General features: G+C 43.0%; 1 protein-coding gene across 1 annotated transcript in view; it reads right to left on the bottom strand.

Annotated features, from left to right (window-relative positions):
- Window positions 1–22,358, bottom strand: part of Rtn1 (reticulon 1) — a 221,446-nt gene extending 199,088 nt beyond the window's left edge. The window contains exon 1 of the mRNA XM_052739626.1: window positions 21,796–22,358. Coding sequence (XP_052595586.1) covers window positions 21,796–22,036 — 241 coding nt within the window. The 5' untranslated portion in view covers window positions 22,037–22,358. The remainder of the gene's footprint in view (window positions 1–21,795) is intronic.
- Between the last annotated feature and the right edge of the window lie 1,276 nt (window positions 22,359–23,634).

Genomic DNA, 23,634 nt, shown 5'->3' with positions numbered 1-23,634 from the left:
AAAAGGTATTTTAAGACAATAACTGGCTGGGAAAGATAATTAGTCCCCCTGCTGTTTTATTCAATAAACTATCAAATGAGTAAATACAGAGTCAGGACTCTTTCTAATGCATCCCCCCGGACCTGGCAAGTCTTATCTTCCTCTCTACAAAAGAAAAAAAATTTTCATTTAATATTTCTGATCTTTAATGGATTCTAAGGATGGAACCTACTTAAAATAAATTGGCAGAATTCATTAAGGCTTCCCTACATCAGAAAGTGATAATAAAGTAAAAAAAAAAATCTAAGATTAAAGTTATATCATCCACCATCCTGTAAGTGAATTTGACATTATACGTTCTCTGCATCATTTAAAAATTTAAAGTTGAAGGAATTCACAGTCAGCATCTTTAGCACAAGGACATTATATAAAGCATAGCTTTGCACTTCTAATAGTTTCTCTACATCTATACAAGCCAACACTGCCGACGGCCATTACCTTAAGGTGCAGTAAGACATGGATTCAATATTGATAGATTGCATTTGCAGTGGAGTGCTACCATCTTTGAGAGTGTTTTTCCATTGATTTTCTCTTCCTGTATCCGAATCTCACTTAGCAGCAGCAGCATCCGCCCACAAGGCTGAGCCAGAAACTTAAATAATTCTTCTCTTCTTCGTCCCCATGTTCTAGCTACTGTATTTCATAACAGTCTCAGCCCCTCTTGTTTTGCCTCACTCTCTCCTTGGGACTGCCAGGAAAGGTACTTAACTAACCCCCAGACGGCACCACGCTCTCTCTATCCAGCCTGCCCACTTCAGAGAGCTTTCCTAACAGGTTTCCAAGAGGGCTCCTGAGTGAAGAAGATTTCACATGACTCTTTACTGTAAACAACAACAACAAAAAAAAACCCTCTAGTGTTCTTGGGATAGGTTGTCCATCATCCCACTCTCATCCTCTTCTCTAGGAGGATGTGGACACACACAGACTTCCTTCTCAACATCTGATCAGGCCAGGTTTATAGCTCTTCTCATGTCTCCCTGTAAGGTCCCACTATGGGGGGCTGAGGACATAGTTCAGATGTCAGAGGGACTGTCAAGCAAGCATGAAGCCCAGCATACCTAAAACTAGTGGCCGGTGGTACAATGTAATCCCAACACTGGGGAGGGAGAGGCAAGAAGACTGGAAGTTCAAGGTCATCTTCCGGTATGTAAGGACATACCGGACTGCATGAGATCCTCTCACAAAAATAAGTCCTCACTACTACCACACTTTGACAGTGCAGGAGAGGGAGAGGATTCAAGGCACAGGGGAGGGGGAGGCTATTTCAGGCCACTGCTATAGACAGTCCCACAGAGGATGTGCTAGATGACAGAGGGAAACCTCTCCAATGCCAATGTCACACATACCCGCACTAGCGTAGTGGGGACTAGTGGTGGCTGGAACTATGAACACATAATTGACCGAGGTTCCATATTTTAAGATATGAGCTTGGAGTAATTGTAGAAGAACAGAATTTTCTATAGTTAGCACCTCTGAGGTCTATAAGCAACCATGCGAGAGTGGGCCATTGTGGGATACGAACGAGGTTAGGATATATGAGGTCAGTGATATTGTCAAGTAAGGGTGGGGGTCAGAGGAGAACATTGCTCACAGTGAGAGCATCTTCCTTTCTGCCTCCTCGCTACAAGCCTGCTGGTGCTTTTGCTTTTTGGGTGGTTTGTCTGGTTGCTTGTTTGGTTAGCTGAATTTGTTTGGTTTTTGTTTGGTTGGTTTTTTAGGAAAGATCCAGACCAAGAACAGCTTATCCTCATTTTTCTCTCACAATAGATTTCCCTGATGGGCCCCAGAACTCTTTTCTAAGTGTTCTTCCCATCCCAGAATTCCTGTCTATGTGACTATACCCACAGATCAGAGTTGATGTACGGACAGGTACATGCACACCTATGTGCTCCACACATATACATTCATCAGTCACTTTGTTCCTGAGAACTCAGCCCAGAGCACCCAGACACTCTTCAGTCCAGGGTTTCTTAGTAGTTTGCCACTAAATTAGCATAATGGACAAAGAAGAGAGAGGCATTTCAAGAGTTTTGGGGATGTAACCTGGGCCCATGAAGCAGGGAGTTTATTAACGTCTTACATTTAAATCTGCATATGATTTCACTCCTTAATTCATCTACTTGTCCTAAAAATAGAGTTTTGAACAGCTCACTGCTGGAGAAAATTGCCTTTTTCTAGTCTGGTTCTGCATGCCCTTGGCTCTCAGCCAGGTGGCGGCAAACCTGTTTGAGGTGTACAATCTGCCCAGCTCTGAAAGCCATATGCACGCTCAGAGAAGCAGCCACTTGGAGGAAACTGATTTTGTTTTCAACCCAGGAATAGTTTAGAGGCCTCTAGACAAACAGAACAGAGAGCTCTGAGTTCCTTCCTCGCCATTCTAGAAACCTAGGGAGCGTGAGAGTCTAACTAACGCAAAACCAAGGAGCGAGCGAACAAACCAGGAAGAGGTGCTGAGACAGGAGAAACGTGGTTCTCCAAAGACTGGTTCTCTCAAGTCAGCTCCAGGCCTTGCCGTGCTAATTCTCATCCCCCAAACTCAGCTCATTAACCACTTCCTGTCAAAGCTGCTCTCACTTCCCCTTCTGTTAGATGTGTGGCATAGCCTCCTGTGTAAATACCTATTAGATTTCTTCAATTTAATAATAATTTGTCCCTGTCTTTACTACCTCCTATTAGCCTACGTTATAAACTATTTTGTTTATAAATATTAACTTGAAATGTGTAATTATTGATTACATGTCCATGTTATTAATCAAATATATTGTATGGTAGCATGCCCATAAATATAACAAACAGAAAAACTGCTTCCAAGTGTTGGAACTGCTTGTTAATTTAGACTGTTGCTATTTTGGTCCTATGAGTCCTATGGTTTTACAGCTGAAAATGTAAAGCCTTGGTGTAGGCTCACCTTTTGAAAAATCCCAAGTCTGAAACATTGACTATCAACAGGACATACTCCCAAGTGGAAAATCCCACACCATAAGGCTTCGTTTCATACACAAAATTTTTACAGAACTGCACATCCAGGCTTTGTGCCTAGGATGTCTGTGAAATGTAAGTGAATTTTATGCTTATACTGGGGTGTCATCCCCCAAATATCCAACATGTATGCAAATTTTCCAAGTCTTAAAAAAAAAAACCCAAAATCTCAAGTCCAGAACACCTTTGTTCCCAAGTGTTTTCGAAGAGTCACTTGACCTATACTGATTTTAAAGTCACTGACCAGGACAGATTGAGCAGAAATTCCATGATTTTAAAACTGTGAGATCCAACAGGAATGCAAAGAATACTTGAGCTGGGCTTGGTAGCTCATGTCTATAATTTTAGCACATGGGATGGGAGATAGAAGCTTGAGGATAAGGAGTTCAAAGTCACCCTCAGCCGCATAACAAGTTCAAGGCCAGCCTGGGCTACTTGAAACTGCAGCCTCAAGACAAAACCAATTTGAGGTAAAAAGTTCAACTTCCCACTTTAAAAATAAGCCTTTGAAACATTCCTGCTAGGCAACCCTGTATTCTCTCAGCAATGGGGAAAGCTTTATTGACCTATGGAGTGATGGGGAAAGCTCTATTTTGGTCTTTCTTACTTAAGGAGTTAATTCCCACTATCATTTTTAGAATTTATATGAAAGGATAGCCTATCTTGTATGGGCCCCACCCCAGTACAGCACCTCTGTTCTGAGGGCAGAGCTGCCAGCTGAATGGCAAGGGCTGTGGAGGAGAGGCCATTAAAAGCAACTCCGTCAAGGTAATCTCAGAAAAAAAAATGCCACTATCAAGGATATCCATCCAATTAGTTTAAAAAACATTAACAAAAACTCATTTATTATCAAATGGCTTTCATATCTGTCAAGATCGTATTGCTTGGTATTCTGTCATTTTTAAAGAAATGCAAAGTAGTATGATATATGGAAATATCCTGGTGATTATTATTATATGTATAAATGGGAGTGTGAATTTATACTGTACTTGATTTAACACTAGTCACATGAATTTTATGTACAGGAAGGAAATTCAACTTTCAAGCTCTGTGAGCAGTCATGGACTCTACAGACACTGAAAGCTTTTTAAAATGCACTAGGATCCAAATATGGTATTAGAACCATTTTATATAGCCAAAGAGAAATTATGAATGTCTCACACATAGGGGGAATGCACACACATTTGACCTCTGCTAACGATTACTGGGACTTCTGGAGACAGAAGTTCCGCTTCAAGATAATGTCCGCCGAGTCGAGGAGAAAGAAGCATTAGTTCATTGGCTGCAACTTGAGCAAGCATATGAACCCGAATCATCACTGAAGAAAGGGTGGTTAAAACCCCAAATCACACCTGCCCATAGGTTAGCCCAGGAACAGCATGGCTTAAACAAACATTCCTGAAAATGCATGGTTGTCACCAGCTAAAACGGGAACCCGACTGTCTGGTGTAGGGGACATTCCAGTTGACCCAGTGAGTCCTCACTAGAAGATTCCTCTTTTGTGTATAGTCTGTGACCCTGACTGGAAGAAAGGGGAACTGTACAAATCACTTGTAACTCTTAGATTAACCAGATGGTGTTCCAAGCCTCTGAGAATCTCTGTTGACCATCGACCCAAAAGGCTAATGTCTGAAGGTTTATGAAGCATTCCTCACTGCCGCCTGCCTAGCAGCAAGTACCAAATAAATTCTCACTCCTTTCATTTCACTTCCTTCTTTTTCCTCTCTTTCCCCTGGCCACTCTTTGTTTTCCCAAAGTAAAGAGGATATATATATATGTGTGTGTGTGTGTGTGTATATATATATATATGTCATATATATATATATATGTGATATATATATGATAAAAGAAAATCCAATTAAGTCCTTGCTCTTTCTACCCAAACTCTGCATTGCGAATCTTGGTGCTAGCTATGCAGAAGGGGGAAGTGTATAAATAGTCCCACAGATCTGAGGGAAAACCCTGAGCTAAATTCTTCTTCATTTAGATAAAGTTAATGTGAATTCTTTGGAAAATCCCCAGGGTGAAGAAAGAACATTTCAGCCCACAGAACTGACTCAGCTCCCTGCTCGATTTCATTGAGCCTGGGGCTGGGGAAGCTCGGGGCAGCCCTCTGTGGAACTCCAGCATCTTCTTCCCAGGTATCCTCGAGGCTGCGAGGGTCACCCCATTTAGAAAAGTCTTGGATAGCTTAAGGACCTAAGCGGCTATAAACGTGTGAAGTCTAATTTCTGAAAGAATTAAAGGGAAAAGCTCCCTCTTAATTTGGATTCTAGAACATTCTACCTACATTTCCCTTCCCTTTATAAGCCCACTCCCCACTTTAAACACCGTGCTTCCTCGACAATCTCCCCCACACACACACACTGTGCTCTCTTCTCCTTTGGAACTCTTTCTCTTTTTTGCTGTCTCCCTCCACCTCCTCTCCTTTCTATCTCTGTCCATTTGAGGATCAAACCAACGCGCCCTCCCCCTGCTTCAGCTGCCCTGTGTCTGCCCCAGTTTCCCATTCCTTCCCTGGCTTTCCTAGCGCCTCTCCCTCTGAGACTACTCCTGTGGCTTCATTCCCTCTTTATAAAATGAAGCTGAACCCTGTAGCCTGTCTCTGCTGTCCTGGGATCACAGCTTTGCTGGTTCTTGGGTTGTGTTTCAAAGGCAGAGGGGTAGTGGGGTGCAATGGAGAGCTCCTGAGACTTGGGAGTTGGGGATGTGGATTTGGCCTTGCTCAGTCTACAGGCATTTAGAGGCTGAGTTTGGTTCCCCTGTCTGGCAGAAGGGTGGGGAATTTTCATTTTTAACAAAATTTGATAAAAATTCCTTTCAGGAATTGTGATGGTTTGAATGAAAATGGCCCCCAGAGGCTCATCGGAAGTGGCACTATTAGGAGGTGTGATTTTGTTGGAGGAAGTGTGTCACTGGGGGTGGACTTTGAGGTTTCAAATACTCAAGCCAGGCCCATTATCACTCTCTCTTCCTGCTGTCTGCTGATCCAGGTGTAGAACTCTCAGCTACCTCTCCAGCACCATGTCTGCCTGCATGCCACCATGCTTCCCGCCATGATGATAATGAACTAAACCTCTGAACTGTAAGCCAACCCCAATTAAATATTTACCTTTACAAGAATTGCTGTGGCCATGGTGTCTCTTCACAGCAATAAAAATCCTAAGACAGGAATCAACATTCCTGGGCATTATTGTTGTGATTCAATAAAAAAACTAAGCAGAGTTAATCACTGTCTTTAAAAAATAAGGGAATAACTCAAATGGCCTTGTAGATCTACTCCTAATGCATAACACTTTCAAGATGGATTACTTCTGGGGCTTTTATTTTTTAAAGTATAGTATCTGCCCTCTTAAAACACATTTTAATTCCTTCCTATTATTTACAGAAATACATAAATTAACTCTTATTTTTGAGACTTTGGATGTGCAAACATCCAATTACCAACAAGACATGCTTGGTTTTAAAAGATTGTACAATTTCTAGGAAATATGTCTTCATCCATTTTTATACTACTCTAGTAAGATAGTTGAAGCTGGGTATGATATAAAGAAGAAAGATTTCATTTGGCTCACAAGGCTGGTGAATTGAGAGCCCAAACATCATGATGATCCTTGGGTGAGCACTCCCTCCTCAGATGAGCACTCCCTAGATGATGATGCTCCTCGAGTGAGCACTCCCTCTCAGGTGAGCACTCCTTCCTTGGGTGAGCACTCCCTCGTTGATGATGCTAATTGGGTGAGCACTCCCTAGATACATCAGAGCATGGCAGAGAAAGCAAAATGGAAACAGCCATGGATGTGAACCAAATAGATACAATACATAGTTTGTTCTTTCTCCCCCTTCTGGTAAAATGAAATAGAAACGCTTCTCTAGCACCATGAATTCAATTAAAAAAATAAACTCATGTAAGTTCAATCTTGGTAATTCAAACATGCTGAGTTGCAATTTACTCTTCAATTACATAGAATAAAAAGCTTTGTTAAGCAAATTAATGGTGTGGTAAGGGGTGGCAACTCTAAAGTTTCTGTAAAGATGGTACTTAGAAGCTACTGTCTGGTTGGAGGCAAAGTTAGTTAACTTATTCTCAGGCAGAATGGGCACAGGAGGCATCTCATGTTACAGTTAAAGTATAGTTTTCCAAGTAATACAATGCCACTTATGCAGCTGAGACCTCACCCCCTCACAGCTCTCCCTTATAGCCTGACCATATTCCTACTTTGCTGAATTTATCTTTACATCGTCTATTCAACTTCATACCCTGTGTGTGTGTGTGTGTGTGTGTGTGTGTGTGTGTGTGTGTGTGTGTGTACCGTAAGTGCTTAACCAAATATTTGTTGGACAAACAGATGTATGGTTCAGTAAAGTCTTATTGAACTGTGAAACTATGGCTGCTAAGTACACAGTGATCTACTTGAAAGTGTCTGGGGCCATTGGATTCTAAAGAGTTAGAAAGTCACTTATAACCATAGAAGGCCCGGGAGTGGGGGGCAGAAATTTGTGTGCAAGATGGTGTTAGTGTATTTCCCTGGGAAAAGATTGCAAAGCTTCATCAGATTCTCAACAAGCATTATAATCCCGAAAAGACTTTTAAAAACTACTGATCTAATGTACCGCCTCTCTTCTAACCCCTTAGTCATAGAAACAACCAACACCACTCTGATTACATACCTCCGGGGACAGGTATCCTCTCCCCATGCAGAGCTGTCCTCCAGAGTCACCTAAACATTTCCTGCCCGGTCCCTACGCCATCTGGCCGTACTTAGCGTGTGTTTTTGACAGCTGCCATGACTTACTCTGTCTTCTTGTACTCAGGCTGTACGTCTTCAGCTCTTCCCTCTGCACTCAAAATTTCCCCCCTTGTTCCTGCCCTGACAATGCACCCAGGGTTCTGCTGGGCCCTGCACATCTCCTGGGTTTGGGGTGGGCCGAATCTAAGAGTTCATCCTTTGAAGGATGGCTGCACTGTCCCACTAACTTAGAATCAGCCACTAACAAGAATCATGGCTCTTTTTTTTTTTCTGTATAAGTGACACAGTTCCGTACCCACAGTCCTCTGACTTTATTCAAGCAGTTAGTCTGAGCATTCTACAGCAGGATTTGGCTATTATCTTTATTAAACTCCTTTTAAAATGCAACTAATCATTGCCTTTGACTGAAGCTCATAGGTAAGAACTGCTAAGCTCTGTCTACCTGAGTTTTAGCCACCACCCTCCCCCTAAACATTTCACGATTGCTCTAATTTAGATTTCATACCGATTAACACTCTACTTAATGTGCAACTTTTACCATCCAGATTAAAATGAATGTTACACAAGAAAAGCCCAGTAGAGGTGCAGGGGGAGGAGTGAGGTCATTGAGAACAAGACCCAGAATCTGAGATTTGAGGCCCAGAGCTGTCACTTACCAGCTGTGTGGCTTCAAACATGTCACACAATCCCTCTCTAACGTCCGTTTCCTTGGATATAGCAAATACCGTACCCTCTGCATTTGGGTGATAAGGATTAAAGGCAGAGAGTCTGGCAGAGCCCTGTAAATTCTGTAGGAAGTGTAAATTCTGTATTAATAATCTGGTTTACATGTGCTCATATTTAGTGTCCACATGAGGATAGAGTCAGAATTGGGAGTATTATCCGTGTGAGAAACATCTCAAGGCCTTAAGGTATATCTGGTTACTTCCCTCTGAAGACCAGGACTGAACCAAGAACTGTAAAAACAGACAAACACAAAGTCTTCCAGCACTGCAGAGCAAAGGCTTTTGTGATTTATCCACTTTCATTTTCAGCCCGTTTTCTCTCTCTGGCCCAGGCCGGGCCATTCATCATCAAGTGCACTGACCTTTACTCCAGTCTCTCCACTCTCTGGATGAGCCCACCCACTGAGATACGGCATCCCCAGGGCTACAATGCCAGCCTTGTGCCTTCATGTCTGTGTCTTTATGGCTTTTACTTGAGTTTTTCCGTTTCTGTTCTACTGCCCTAAGTGTATTTGCGATTACTCATTAAATTAATTTTGTGACAGTTTCTTTAAAACCACTGCCACGTAATTTCTAATTTTAATATTGGGATGCCATTTGTCATTCAGGCTCATGTTGGCTCTTAAAATAACAATTGGGTTGTTTTTTCAGAGATATGGTTATTTTTATGTGCATGAGTGTGTGTGTGTGTGTGTGTGTGTGTATATATATATATATATATATACACCACATGTGTGCCTGGTGTTTAAGGATGCCAGAAGAGGACATCAGATCCCCTGGAACTGGAGCCACAGGTGGTGGTGAGCTGCCATGTGGGTGCTGGGAACCGAACCTGGGTCCTCTGGAAGAGCAGCCAGTGGCTAACCACTGAGCTGCTCCCTCTAGCTCCATGACAATTGTTTTCTAATTGTAACCTGGACGAATGAGACTACAGGTCTGACTGAAATGCTCTGACACCCGGATGAAGAGGCATGCTGCCGCCTTCAGACTGAAGGACAGAGACGGGGTGAGCTTCTCTGCTTAGCATCCTTGCTCCTGAGCAGTGGTGAAATCCCTCAGTCTCCACTTGGCTCCCTGTAAGGAGCACTGATTAGACATCAGGTTGAGCTTGTTCCCTTAGGGGCCTCTCAGCAGTTTAAGGGGCAAAAGGCTGAGCTTCTCAGTTGGAATTGGGCACCATTTATTTTGTGCTGATCTCCAGGCAGTCGTCTAAAAGCATCAAGTATTGCTGGGTACTTCTTTCCTGAGAGGAAGAGCTGGCTTTGGGTGGATGTTTTTCTTCGTGGCCTTTGCTGTCTGCTTGGGGCTAGCTTCCCCGGGATCTAGTCTGAGATATATTAAGAGAAAGAAAACCTAGAGAGTTTGCTGCTATGTCCAACTTCACATCACAAGGTTCCGAGAAAGTCTGACTTCTCTCCATATTTCAGTCTTTTTATATTTACTTTATATATAACGTGCACGGCTTCTTAGCTTTCCTTTAAGTGGGATGGATAAGGAAAGTCTGTGTTCTCCATCTTTCCAGAGCATTAGTTAACTATGCAAAACTTTATCCTGATGAGACCTAAGACTAGCTTGCAGATTCCACGAGGCCACGGGTTGAGCGAATGAGGGCTTCACCGCACATCCCCTATTGCACAGTCTGCCTCTTCCAAGCCAAGCCCTACACATCCCTGAGACTGCCTCTGTCTGTTCCTGTTCCATCTGTCCTTCAGTTGTGACACTCCACGCTTTAATGGACCATGTGCTTTTGAACCTGTAGAGTCAAGGAATTCTTGACAGACATGGAGTTTGTACTGTTCATCTAAGCACCTGCTCTGCCCTGCCCTGAGCTTTTCCTTTTGTATGTGTTGGTCATTCCTCCCAACTAGAGCATAATACACTCTGGAGGAAATGGGGGTAAAAGCGTAACTCATGCCCTTCTCTTCCCTCAGCTCCTAGCACAAGACCAAAAATAATGGAGTAGCTCTATAAACTGGTATGGTGGTTTGAATGAGAATGGTCCCTGTGTTTGAACACTTGGCCCCCAGTTAGTGGAACTGTTTAGGAAGGATTAAGGAGGGAGGCATTGTTGGAGGAGGTGTGGCCTTGTTGGAGGAAATGTGTCACTGGGAATGGGCTTTAAGATTTCAAAAACCCGCCGGGGCGGTGGTGGTGCACGCCTTTAATCCCAGCACTCGGGAGGCAGAGCCAGGCGGATCTTTGTGAGTTTGAGGCCAGCCTGGTCTACAGAGTGAGTTCCAGGAAAGGCGCAAAGCTACACAGAGAAACTCTGTCTCAAAAAAAAAAAAAAAAAAGATTTCAAAAACCCACACCAAGCCCAGGCTCACTCTCTCTTTGCCTGCCGCCTGCAGATCAGGATGTAAGTTCGTAGCTACTGCTCCAGAGCCATGCCTGCCTGCCTGCTGCCATGCTCCCCATTATAATGATCATTGACTAAACCCTCTGAAACTGCAAGCAAGTCCCAAGTTAGATGCTTCTTTTTGTAAGTTGCCTTGGTCACGACGTTTCATCAGACGTTTCATCACAGCAATAGAACAGTAACTAAGAGAACTGGTGCTTCTTATAGCTTTAACTTGCATTTGGTGAACTAGCTCCCCTGTTTGAGGGCCCTTGGATGGCTACATGTGAGCAAGACGTCTTCAGACCTCATTGTGAAAAGTACTGACTTTTCAGAGTTGAAGTCCAGGTCACAAATTGAGGTGACTTTGGCTTTTGTTTCTTATTTCTGTCAACTAGATCTGCAATAATCAAATATAATTTCCCATTGTCTAAGAGTTGGCCTGTAATGAATGAGCAAAACGAAGTTCAAATTTATACAATATTCAAAAACTCCCTACACTGAAGATAAAGACTCTGGTCTATATCTGATTTTATAATAGTCTCATTCAGTCAACGAATTAGCAAATTCATGTCGGAAAGTTAGAAAGACTGTTCTAGATGAAAATGTACATCAGAAGGCAATACACAAACATGTCCTTATGTGAATAAGTAATGCCTCAAACACACAGATAGTGAGGCAGGAGAGTGAAGAACCAGTCAAATGGGGCTTTTAGCATCACAGAACTGGCTAATGAATTCCCAAAATATTTTAGAAATTTTATTTTGAGTATTTATGGAGCTAGATCTGGTAGCAAAAGAAAAAAAAGGGAAGAGAGTTCAAAATAAAAATTGAAAATGTTTGCAGGTCACAAGTTTCATATTTAGGCTACTGACCCAAGATTAGACACAATGACAAAGTTCCAAAGTGTTACATTAGGGAATTTCTTAACAGATAGACAACTAGAAGGGATTTTAGAAGGCTACAGTTTTGTGGAGAATGTGTGATAGGTCATTATTTTGAGGTTAACTATTGTTTCTAATGATGGATACTATTCCTGGTTTTATAGGGTGGCTTTTGAATTTGCTTTTGAGAAATATGTAAAAACCCAGTAAACACAGTGTCCAGTATTGAGGACAGAAGACAGTCCTCTTCCAGGAAGGCATGGAGATTGGGCATCACACATACCTTCCTTTCTAAAAGACTCTATCAAGACAACAACTTCACTTTCGTCTGAATATTGGGAACTGGGAGACAATCTCTGTCCAGCCTTGTCTCGTTACTAGAACATCATTCTTCTTCACTCAGCAGGAATCCACTTCTCCGAATCATTCATCTCAGTTCTGCCCTTGGAAGCCAGCTGCCTCCTTGTCTCGTCTCCTTTTGCTTCATAAAATTGACTTCAAGTATCAGATCTCACGGAATTCTTTTCTTCTGGTTGATGATGTTTACTATTGTCCAGCAATTTCTCAGATAGTATGTTTTTCAAAGGCATCATTAATTCACAGTTGTCCTTCCTTACCAGACATAGCTCATCAATGTCTCAGAACATGGCACCCACACTTGTTATCATTTTTCAAGTCTGCCCTGCCTACAACAGGCAGGGAGCTATTACATCATACTGTGTGCACCAGAGACTATTTATTAATACTACATGGGATTACAGAAAAGGTTTTCATAATTTCACCATACTGCTAGTTCATAGTACAACCTTTAATGTTCCCAAACTGAATCATGAACTATTTTAAGTTTTACTTCCTACATTCTGCACACATTAAACAGATTTTCCTGAACCTATACACGGGATTTATACTTGTGGCTTCATGGATCACTACTCTTGTCTCCCCCTCAAATGCCACAGATTGGATCCCAGGGTATTACGTTCTTTCCTAAAGATATCAACTAGTGTGTCCTTCACTGCCACTCTCCAGTGTCTGTCATGGTTCTGTGTTGGTAGCAATCATCTAGGTGCTCACTCCGCTGCGTCCTCACCATCCTGGACTCAGCTCCTCCGATAAGCTTGTCTTCTACTTTTTTGGATTCCCCACTTCCCTCCTAATCTCTGTCTCAAACACCTCAACTCTCCAATGGATGCCTCCTATTCTCTCCACTCTTACTCTGGAACCCTTCCTCCAGCAGAGCACGATGCCTTGCTGATCACCTCTGTCTGTGATTCACCCTTCCCACTAGATGCAGGATGCATTGTGTGCTCACTGCCTTGTTTATGGCCTCAAATCTACAGTCATGATTACTCTGCAATAAAAACAGAAATTACATAACTGTTTGCCTACTACTCCAAATCAAACTTTGGCTGGATGTGACTGGAGAAAAAAAGAGGAGGAAGAGAAGGAGGGAAAATATAGTATATATGATGGGTTTTTTTACATATACTCACAACCACAAATTCCAAGGGAATCAGAATTTCTATGATCAGAAGCTGATCAGAATTTCTATGATTTCCCCTTACCCTTTTACTCTCCCATTCACCAGACCATACTATCTTCACTTCCCTCTCAATATTCCAGTAACTGTTGAATGGGCCACTTAACTTTCAGTTAACACATCTGAATACTCAAGGGTCTCAGAACTGTGAAAACCAACTTCCTTTATGACCTTATCTCTCTATCTCTCTGTCAACAACTACCAAATGTGTATTGCTAATCCATACCATGTTCCAACCCCCACTGGACGATGAAAACTTGACATCTTCACCTGGGCATGCGATACGTCAAAATCAACATTTCTGAAACCCAACTCCTTGTTTGCATCTTAAATACTGCTCTCTCTAAAACCTCTCTAATCCAAGTTAACAACAACCCTGTGCTTATGTTTGATTAAGCCAAGTTCTATTGCACAATCTGAATGAGTTTTTTTCCTCCCATCTCCCATCCACAGTCCATTGAGATGTAGTCAATCCACCACCATCATTCCCATGTTAGATTGTTAACATGATGAGCAGAGTGCGCCACTTAAAATAGGTCCCCTGCGAGGGATAAACAACTCATACCTTTCACTCAGTGTAATAGTCAAAGTGGCAACAAGGACCTAAAGGACTCAGGCTTACCTTTCAGCCTTTGCTCGTCTACTGTTCTTCCCAAGATCATTTATTTCATTACCCTTCCTTTCCTTCTAGAATGTTCCAGGAACACCCACGGTAGACTTGTGCCAGTGTCCCGGGCATCTCACCTCCTGTAGTCCCTGATTCGGTGCCCCCTTATCAAAGAAGTCTTTCTGACTAGCCCTCCGGCTCCCATTACGCTGTTGGGACTTTGTCCACGGTACTTCCTACTCTTTCAGATGTCCTTCTGATTGCTGTCTTCTCCCCAACACCAAACTCCAAAATACACTTTTGGGGAAACATTTTTTTCTCTACTATACCTCGGTGCTTATAACAACATCTGGTACATACCAGGGGTTTACTAAGCTATAGCAGAATCATGAGTGAATCAAATACTAGCTTATTAAAAAATAAATTATGAATACGATTTCTTTTTCTCTATATACTCTTTTGTGTCTTTTAATTTATAAGACCGTCTAACATACTTCCTTCACCCAAAACAAAATTTTAAATTAAGACAAAAGATATTTTTTTAAAAGATTTATTTATTTATTTATTACGTATACAGCATGTATGACTGCAGGCCAGAAGAGGGCACCAGATCTCGTTACAGATGGTTGTGAGCCACCATGTGGTTGCTGGGAATTGAACTCAGGACCTCTGGAAGAACAGTCAGTGCTCTTAACCTCTGAGCCATCTCTCCAGCCCCAAAAGATATTTTTAAGAAGGGTTCATCTTGCTGCTTTTGGGTAAACAGTACAATATTTTTCCCTATTAATGCTACCCTGCAGCATATCAGCCATCTTTTGACAATTAATGTTTGTGTAATTAAAGAGCATACTTTCTACACCATTTACAAGTTGAGTTCTTGGCCATAATCAGTGCTGTGTAGATAACGGTAAATTCTGAATCTGAAAAGAGAACAACCGATGTTGCATGGGCGGGCTGAATTGTAGTGCACCACAAATTTCTGGAGATTAACGTACTCTTTCTTTCAAAAAGATTTATATTTTCTATAAAACACATTATTAGCTTTTACTCATGACCAGAATTAAAGATTTTGCCTTATAGGTTTTAAGAATCAATTGGTTTTCTGTCTTTGAGAAAGTATCCATTTTAACTTTCAGGCCTTAGTTGTCTTCCCAAAAGATACTTGGAATGATGTTGAAACTGTCCATTCACTGCCATGAGATGTAAAGTGGGTGCATCTGAGGAACTGGTCTCACCACAGCAACTACAAGGAATTACGTGTTATGAGTTTCCAGGTGTCCTGTGTGTTTGAGCTTTTCCAGTCTATCCATTTATATCACAAACGACAAACATGAACCGGGACGCTCTTCTCTCCTTTCTCACACACTGTTACCACAGCATCCTCCATGATCTTCTCAGTGCTCTCTTTGATATCAAATAGTATTTAAAGAAACAAAAACTCAGCTTGTTTTTTTTCTCTCTCTTTTTTTTTAACTGTGTAAGGTGGCAATTCCACAGAGTCTGTCTGATAGTCAAAAGGGATTTATTTTCGGTTAACTCATAATATGTATAAGGGAGTTGGTCGCGGGATCCAGGAGGGGTGGGGCGTGGTCCAATGCAGTTGTCTGGAGAACTCTGCCTTGGTCCACAGTACTAACATCTAGCACCCAAGACCACGAGGTAGCCAAGAGAGCAAGAACATATGCATTCCAGGTCTTAAGGGGTCCCCCCTCGGCCACACCCCAGGGATAGGCAGGTACCTAGCAGTTACCCGCTGCCTACTAGGGGCAGTGCTTCAGGGTAAAGCACAGACAACCACCCCTATATCTGTGTTCTTTATGGTGACTTCAGCGGAGAAGTTCATGTATTGATTGATATGTTAGTATCTTGAAAATATGCCCTCTATTTTCTTTCCTCTCTAAGTTCTGCAGCACATTTTCCAAAGTTCCCTATAGGAATAATTTCATTATAAAAACCATAAGGAGCCATGCAAGCTAACAAAGAAGGGAAGCAACAAACATCTACCCAGCTACAACACCTATGAACCACATCAGAGAGCATGGTGTGTTAACTCTAAGGGTACAGTAGCAGCACACTTTTCTTAGCAGCAACCAACTGCTCTTTAATTGGACTTAAAACCTACTCAAAAAGAGGGAGACCGTGCCTAGAACGGGAAACCTACCTAACTACTCAGTGCTAGTGAAATCGTGGTTATTGGAGAATGGACAACCACTAATTTACTAAACCAGCGTAATCCCTGACAAGAATCTATAAACATTTGTCCTTATACCCACAGAGAAGTGTAGTCTTCACCCCTCATCAAGGAAACTTCTTTTTGCAACAGACAGAGACCAGTACAGAAAACCACAACCAATCAAAATGCAGAGTCGTGAAGCCCAGTCCCAAGGGACGCATTCACAAAACACTCCCACACCTAAGGCTCAGGGGACATCGCAGGAGTGGAAAGGTTGTGAGAGCTAGAGGATCAGAGAGTTTTCCGTGAGATTGTGTCTCCTTGTTATATCAGAAGCTACATCCATAAATTCTCATCAACATGATCACCCAAATGTGAATTGAACAGTGATGACCCCAGTGGACATGCCAAACTGAACAGAGAAAACCCACAGGGCCTCATTTGTAAACAAAGAACTATAAGCAATAAGGAAAGCTGAGAACAGGAGAATTATCCTTCTCCAGAGAAGAGCACATCAGTTGGTTGTCCAGTGCTAAATTGTCAGCCTTGAAAACATGCATACAGGTAGAATTATATGGACTGAAAAGTTTATATTTGGAATACATATATATATTTTTAATGAATATATATGTATATATATATATATATATTCATGAAATAACTAATGAAAAAGGAGACCATGAATCTAAAGGAGAATGGGGAGGGATATATGAGAGGGTTTGGGAGGAGGAAGGGGAAGGGATAAATGTTACAATTAAATTATAATCTCAAAAATAAGATGTACATATTATATAACACATATGGCTAAATCATAATGAATGAATTGAAGGTCTTGGAGTAATACTTAACATAGTTATTTCTTTGAAGAGGAGCAAAATGAGACAAAGAGAAGGAAAGAGAAATGGATTTATTTTCCATAACTGTGTAGTTGGAGCAAGCTGTACTCACATTTATGTATCTTGTGTTGACCTCTGAAAACTAGCTCACGCTCATGTTCCTGTGAAGTGGGATAATGGCGATGTCCTTCTAGCCAAGCTTCCAGCAAAGATTTGAGAATGAAGAAAATGAAAACTGACACAAAACTAAACAGGACTGTGAGACAGAAAGCGGCACATGTTCTAGGAACCCTTGACTTCTGTTCAGCAGAGATGTTCGGGAACTGTCTGTTTCCCAGGGTGAGTTGAACCCCAGCAGTTTCTTATTTTACAGATAAAACTTTTTGTAATCCATGCTTCCAAGGATGGACAGTAAAACTGGCAATAGTCCACAACTCGCCTCCCAAACCTCAATGTTAGAAGCTCATAGGCAACCCAGAAAAAGGACAGGAACAGGTCTCCACGGAGGGATGAGTAGTCTGGGTTTACAGAATGGTGACTTCAAAGACGTCAAGTTAGGCTGAAAGTCCTGATGATACCCATTTCAGTGTATTTAAAAAGTGTAGAGTACTTCTAAATGTTAATCCTAACATCTCTGCATTCAGAGATGTGTACCATATTTAACTGCCAGAAAAGTTAGACTGTGTCCAAAGGCTGTATCTGGAGAAATAAATGGTATTAGGTTTCCAGACTACTATTTTACTCTTTCTTTTTTTTTTTTTTTTTTTTTTTTTTTTTTTTTTTTTTTTTTATGAGATAGTAGCTTTATTTTTTTTTCCCCTTTTCTATTTTAATAAAAAGGAAAAAAAAGAAAAAGGTTATAACTAACAAAAGAAAAACTATATACAAAAGTACAATGACTATATACAATATATACAAGTAATAAATGTCTAAACAATGTCTAGTCCAATTGTATTTGACAAATTCAGAGAAAATAATTTCATTATCTATCCTATTTTGTTAAGTCCAAAATGTATCTAATTCACTTTCTATCCTAATTAATCTTCAACTATAACTAACTAACCTTCAACTATAACTAACTAATCTTCAACTCCCTCAGAGACCCAAGAAGGAAATATTTTTGTTAGCTATTTTACTCTTTCTATAGACTGTAAAAGCAAGATGGTATATTGTTTCTTGCTTCAATATCACTGTGGCTTTCTCAAAATATGAAAGAGGGAAGACAAGAATTTGTACTTCTAAAGGGGATTTCCAGAAAGTATTCTGATTTAAAAAAAATCCACATGTCTACAAAACACATACAATAATGAATACAGTCTACCCAGTCTCCAGAAGCAATGAGTGGCAAAGCCCTGCAGTTTTCTAGATGGGATGTAAAAAATATGCTCGACATGACTTAAATCATGACAGATGGAAAACAGAGTATCACATCTGGCTTTTTAAAAATATACTTATGAACTTCATGGTTCCAGTAATATTTACTGATGAAAGAACTCTTCCTTTTCTTTTTGCAATGATCCACAAAATTATGTCAAATTTATCCACAGAATGGTATAATTGAGGCAAGCCACCTTGAACTGGCTTCTCCTGACCATTCATTCCCTAGCCTGTCCTCCACATGCTTTGCTTGTGGCCAATGAGTTGATTCCAAAGCAGTCAATAGGTTAACTTCTTACCCATTCCAATTTGTTCAAATGCTCTTTTTTTTTTTTAAAATTCTTTCTGTAAACAAAAGGCCATTCTTCCCTCATTTTGTTTTTGTGTGCTCCTTTGGACTAGTTTCCAAGAATAAAATAACTGATCATATGAAAAAAAATAGAACAGTTGCTCTTAGCATCCTTTGTATAAAACTAAGAGGCTGGCAATGTTCCACAGTTAGCAACCCTGACACTGTAGCTTCCACATGGCACTTTGACTGTTCCTTGGCCAAAGACATCGCTGCACATGCCCACTAGCAATTTTAGATGTGAAAGATTATAGCTCCAGAAGAAAGTGTTATTTTCTTGTTATTGTTGGGAATTTTTCCATGCTATAGAAGTGGCAGAAGCAGTGAGAACTGGTGAAAATTCATTCAGTGTAATGGGCCTTTCTAGCTCGCTTTAATGATGTTGAGCTATATATACTTATTCTGGGAGTTTACGGAGAAGTATTTTTTTGGAACTATTTCTTGGGGGAACTTTAATTACCATCAATGTATAAAAATAAATAACAGAATTTATGGCCAGATGGCATGATTGGTGGTTCTTTTTCAGAAAAACAGTTTTTAAAACACCCGTATCTGTCTTACATGGGAATACTGCAAAGCCGTCTGTTTACAGCGCTTCGCACTTAAAAGTCTGAGTTTCATCTCCATTGATGCTGAGGCCTAAAGCATCCCCTCAAAAGGAAATAAAAATAAAGTGGCTTCCTTCCCCTTGGAGGACACAATGAAGAAACAACCAGGGGCCAGGAGGCAGAGCCACAGCCGACACAGGCTCTTAGACACCTGGAGGTCAAGTGTCCTAGTCTTCAGAACCTCAGGAAAACTTGTTTCTATTTATAAAGCAAGATATAAAACTGCAAAGTCAAGCAAGGTGCGCCACGGTCTTCCCTCAGGTTTTGTTCACTGATAGACTGATTTTGCTTACACTGAAAAGAAAAAAAAAACCTGCAAAAAATCACGCAAAGGGAGGCTGGTCCTGCTTTTATTTGGATTTTTCAATATATGGCTGCTTATTTGCCTGCCATTTCCAACATCCTATCCTGTCCATGAAGTAGGGAGCTTGAAGATTTAAGACATTTAGCCAGACAACAATCATACAAGAAATCCTTTCAGGCAGTAACAACTAAAACATTTCTATACAAATATGTACGTCTACACCCTTTCAACCTCCTCCCAGCCCATCTTAGAATCTTGTTTGATTTTATTAGTTCATTTGATGCTCAGGAAAGGAAGCCCCTAAATTACCTGACAAAACAATGTATCTTTGTAATAAATATGTGGAAGATGGTGACTGTTCCACACAGTCACTATTCTGTAACAGTACATTGCTTGTCTAGTTCCGTAGGGTAGATTTTTACATTTTTTTCACCATTAAAAATAATTCCAGTTGTGTTAGTCAGCTTGATTTAATCAGTTCACAATGTACACTATATCAAAGCATTATATTGTATTACATATGTGTGTGTATCTATATACGTATGTCCATTTGAAGCATTTTAGCACATGTAATCTAACACGAGACTTCTTTTTCTTTCTTACTCACTGGCCCTTAGCGACACTAATGAGAGGTAGGTAAAGCTTATAAACAAAGAATTTACTTGGGATATAGTAGATAAAGGTTCTGAACTTCAGCACAGAAGACCACAGGCACAAACGGCTCTGGGTTGTCAGCCTTTGCCTTTTGCTCTTGCAGTTAGTTATACAGGTTTTCACATCTCTCCATTTGCACACGAGAAGTTGCAAGGGACCAAGAAACTGTTCTTGGATTTAAATCCCACCCTACAATCATAGAAATTAATAAGATGACAAATGAGGTTGTCAACAGTTGGGGCTTTTCACATGTCGTTCCTCCTCTCCCCCCCCCCATTCCCACCCCCTCCCAGTCTCCTTCCCCTCTTCCCCTCCTCCTTCCCCTATCTTCTTTCACTTCCTTTTCTTTTTATTTCTTGACCCCTACTTTTTTCAACACATTCTCCAAATCTCCTTTTTTGGCTTAGATCTTGCTTGTTCCAGACCAGAGTTAAGACAACCTGAGGCACTCCACATAACCCCCCGAGAGGGGGTGGCTTAAGAAAGGGGTTTCCCTAAATCAGCTGCCAGGAGCACATATGCCTGTCCCACCCACGTTCCCTCCTCCGGGAACACCCACTACCCAGGCCTCACACTACATTACCAAAACTACACAACTCCCACTTCAGAACAGCAGAGCCTCGCAGACAACGGCACAACACACCACCCCCTACAGAATTTCTTCTGGAAACAGCGCTGACCAGGCAGCCACCCCTCCCCACAGCCCGCTTCTCTAGCCTCCGACGACAAACCATGGCCCTCGGGTTAGTCTCTCCAGGCAAGGATTCGTTCTGGTTGTGAAGGGCGAGTCAGGGGAAGGGAGGCCCGTACCCCTGGCAGTTTTTGCGAACACAGAGGCGAGCTCAGACTGCTTGGTAAAGTGTGCCTGGACCTCTGGCCACAACCCCAGCACTCCAATCTGCCGCCAGGACCTTCACATTTGGGGGTTCCAAGTTTCAATACTCCCTGAGACTCAGGTAAAGAGCAGCTAGGAAATAAAGAGGGAGGGCTACAACTCCCAAGCCTCCTTCAGTGCTGTCCCTCCGGAATTAAGCTCAGGACTCCGTGGGGGTTGTTTTCTGCGCGGGAGAAGGGGAGCCGAGCTGGACGGGGAATTGGAAAGGAGTAGGGTGTGGTGACTCTTTGAGGGTAGAGAAAGGGAGAATTAAAGCCCCTTGCTGTGCTCTGCTGCCCTAAACCCAGCGGGAGGGTCCTGAGGCAGTGGGCCCGCCTGCTGCTTGGTCATCAACGACTGCGGTCGCCCGCCGAGCACGCTGCGCGCAAACACGCCCCAGAAAACCATCACAACCTGTCACGCCCGCCCTGCTGCCCCAGGCCTCAGACAAGAGGGAGAAACTTGTTCCGGGGCGCAGCAGTAGCCAGGCTTCCCAACAGGGACAATGTCTAAGGCTGAAACAAGAGTAATAACGAAATAGCAGGACTAACAGCCTTCTTCCTCCTCCCCGCTAGCAGCACACTGCTGTTTTTCCACCAGTCCGCTAATATTTACAGTCGCTGGAGGCTAAACCCTGCTGGGGTTGGTGCCCTAGGCAGAGAAGCCAGGAATACGCAGAGGAGAGCTGTGGACTAGAGGACCCACAAGAAACCAAGGTCCCGGCCTCCATTTGCGGGGTCGCGGGGCCCGCCGGCCTTACCTGTGGATGCAGTTTCCATGGCGACGGGCGGCGACCGGGCGGGGCCGGAGCACAGTTCCCGCGGCGACACTACCCCATCTCCGGCGCCGGACCCCCAGGCGGGCTCCCCATCCTGACGCGCCGGCCTGGCCCCTTTCGGCAGCGCCGCTTCGTCCTCCCCCTCCCCCCGGCCCCCGAACCACTGGGACCCGGGGCTAGCCAAAGGCAGCGGCTCATCTTGCAGATCCGGCGGTGCAGCCATGGCTGGCTGGCGGTGCCCCCGGCTGGGCGACGGCGGCGGCTTGGCAAGGCCGGGGTGCGGTGGTTAGGGGCGCGGGCGCTCCCTGCTGCTGTCCCCACCGGGACTCTGGGCTCCGGGAAGCTGCAGAATCTCCGCGCCGCCGTCGCTGCCTCTGCTGCAACTCGGGCCGAGCCGCGGCTGCTGCTCTGGGCGCTTCGGCTCCTCCTTCTCCCCCTCCTCTTCCTCCGGGGCCCCGGGGCGGCCGCCGCCTGCGCTCCTCCCCTGCTCCAGAGGCTGCTTACTGTGCGGGCGCCGCTTCGCTACTCCCAAGCCTGTTATTACGCAGGTGAAAATGGCCTGCTAGGTCGAGTCCTCCCGAGTGCACGTCAGCCTCGGGCCTGCTAATGGCAGGCTCTGATTAAGGGATGTGCCAAACCCACTTGACTCTGCCCTTTATCTGGGGAAAAATACAAGGAGAGAACCAGCAGGTACTGCCGGCAGCTTGACTGATGAGGCAAGAAGTTAAAACCAGACTGGAGTCCTAGGACTCTTGGAGAGCAAGGGAGGCTGGGGGAATCTTAGGACCACCCGTTCTGAGGGTGACCTGAGTCTGGTGCAGAAAGGACACCGGTCTAAGTGGAGACCTGGTGAAGATAGATGTTGGTGACAAGTAAAGACAGGCATCTGCAACGTGGAGGCTAAACCCTCCATCCTTAACAGTTTCCAGAATAGGTCCAAACAAACAAGCCTTAACAATAACAAAATAGAGTACAGGAATGGGCCATCAGGAGAAACTCCACAAAAAAACTTTCCAGACCTGTCCCAAGTACCACTGAAAGCAAACAGGATGCTAGTAGGCCAGCAGAAGCAGCTGTGGCTCCTTTTGGAAACATTCGGCGGAAAGCTATACAAACCACAGGCTGTCTTGAGCAGTCTGCTTTATTGGAGAAATGACATTCCAAGAAACTGCTGCTGCTCTTTCCCCTTACCGTACTCTCCAATACAATGGAAGATACTTAATGAAGTGGAGAGGTGACTCACCTACATGTGTTATTCCCGCGTTTAGACCTATCTTTTCAAACAAGCCATATTTTACTGGTTCCTAAACTGTAATATGATGCGCGCCTTTTAAGTCTTAGCTTAAGTTCAACACCAGAGGAGTATAGTTATCTGTTGGCCCTACTCTGAAAGAGGTGGTGGGTACTATGTAGCGAGGTTGTGGAGGGTTCTCGGCTACCATTAGCTTCACACCTGTCTGTGGGCTTAAAGGGCAGAGTCGGCACCATTTGGGTGCTCCTAAAAATGATGAAAATAAAAATTTCCAATTCAGACTAATCTTTTGTTGTACTAGGTACAACAATGTTCGAAAGAGAAAATTTGGTGGGGATCTGACAGTCATCAAAGTTTTACATTATTGGTATATTGAAGACAGAGTTACTGAGACTGGAGAGATGGTTCGGTGGTTAAGAATTCTTGCTGCTTTTCCAGAGGACCAGAGTTTGGTTCCCAGCACCCACATCTGACAGCTCACAATCGCCTATAACTCCAGTTTCTCTCTCTCTCTCTCTCTCTCTCTCTCTCTCTCTCTCTCTCTCTCTCTCTCTCTCTCACACACACAC

The sequence above is a fragment of the Peromyscus californicus genome, unplaced genomic scaffold, assembly GCF_007827085.1.
Source record: "Peromyscus californicus insignis strain IS unplaced genomic scaffold, ASM782708v3 Scaffold_15__1_contigs__length_86483966, whole genome shotgun sequence".
Classification (NCBI taxonomy): Eukaryota; Metazoa; Chordata; class Mammalia; order Rodentia; family Cricetidae; genus Peromyscus; species Peromyscus californicus.
Note: the sequence above shows the minus strand (reverse complement) of the source record. Positions and strands in the feature narration are given on the sequence as shown.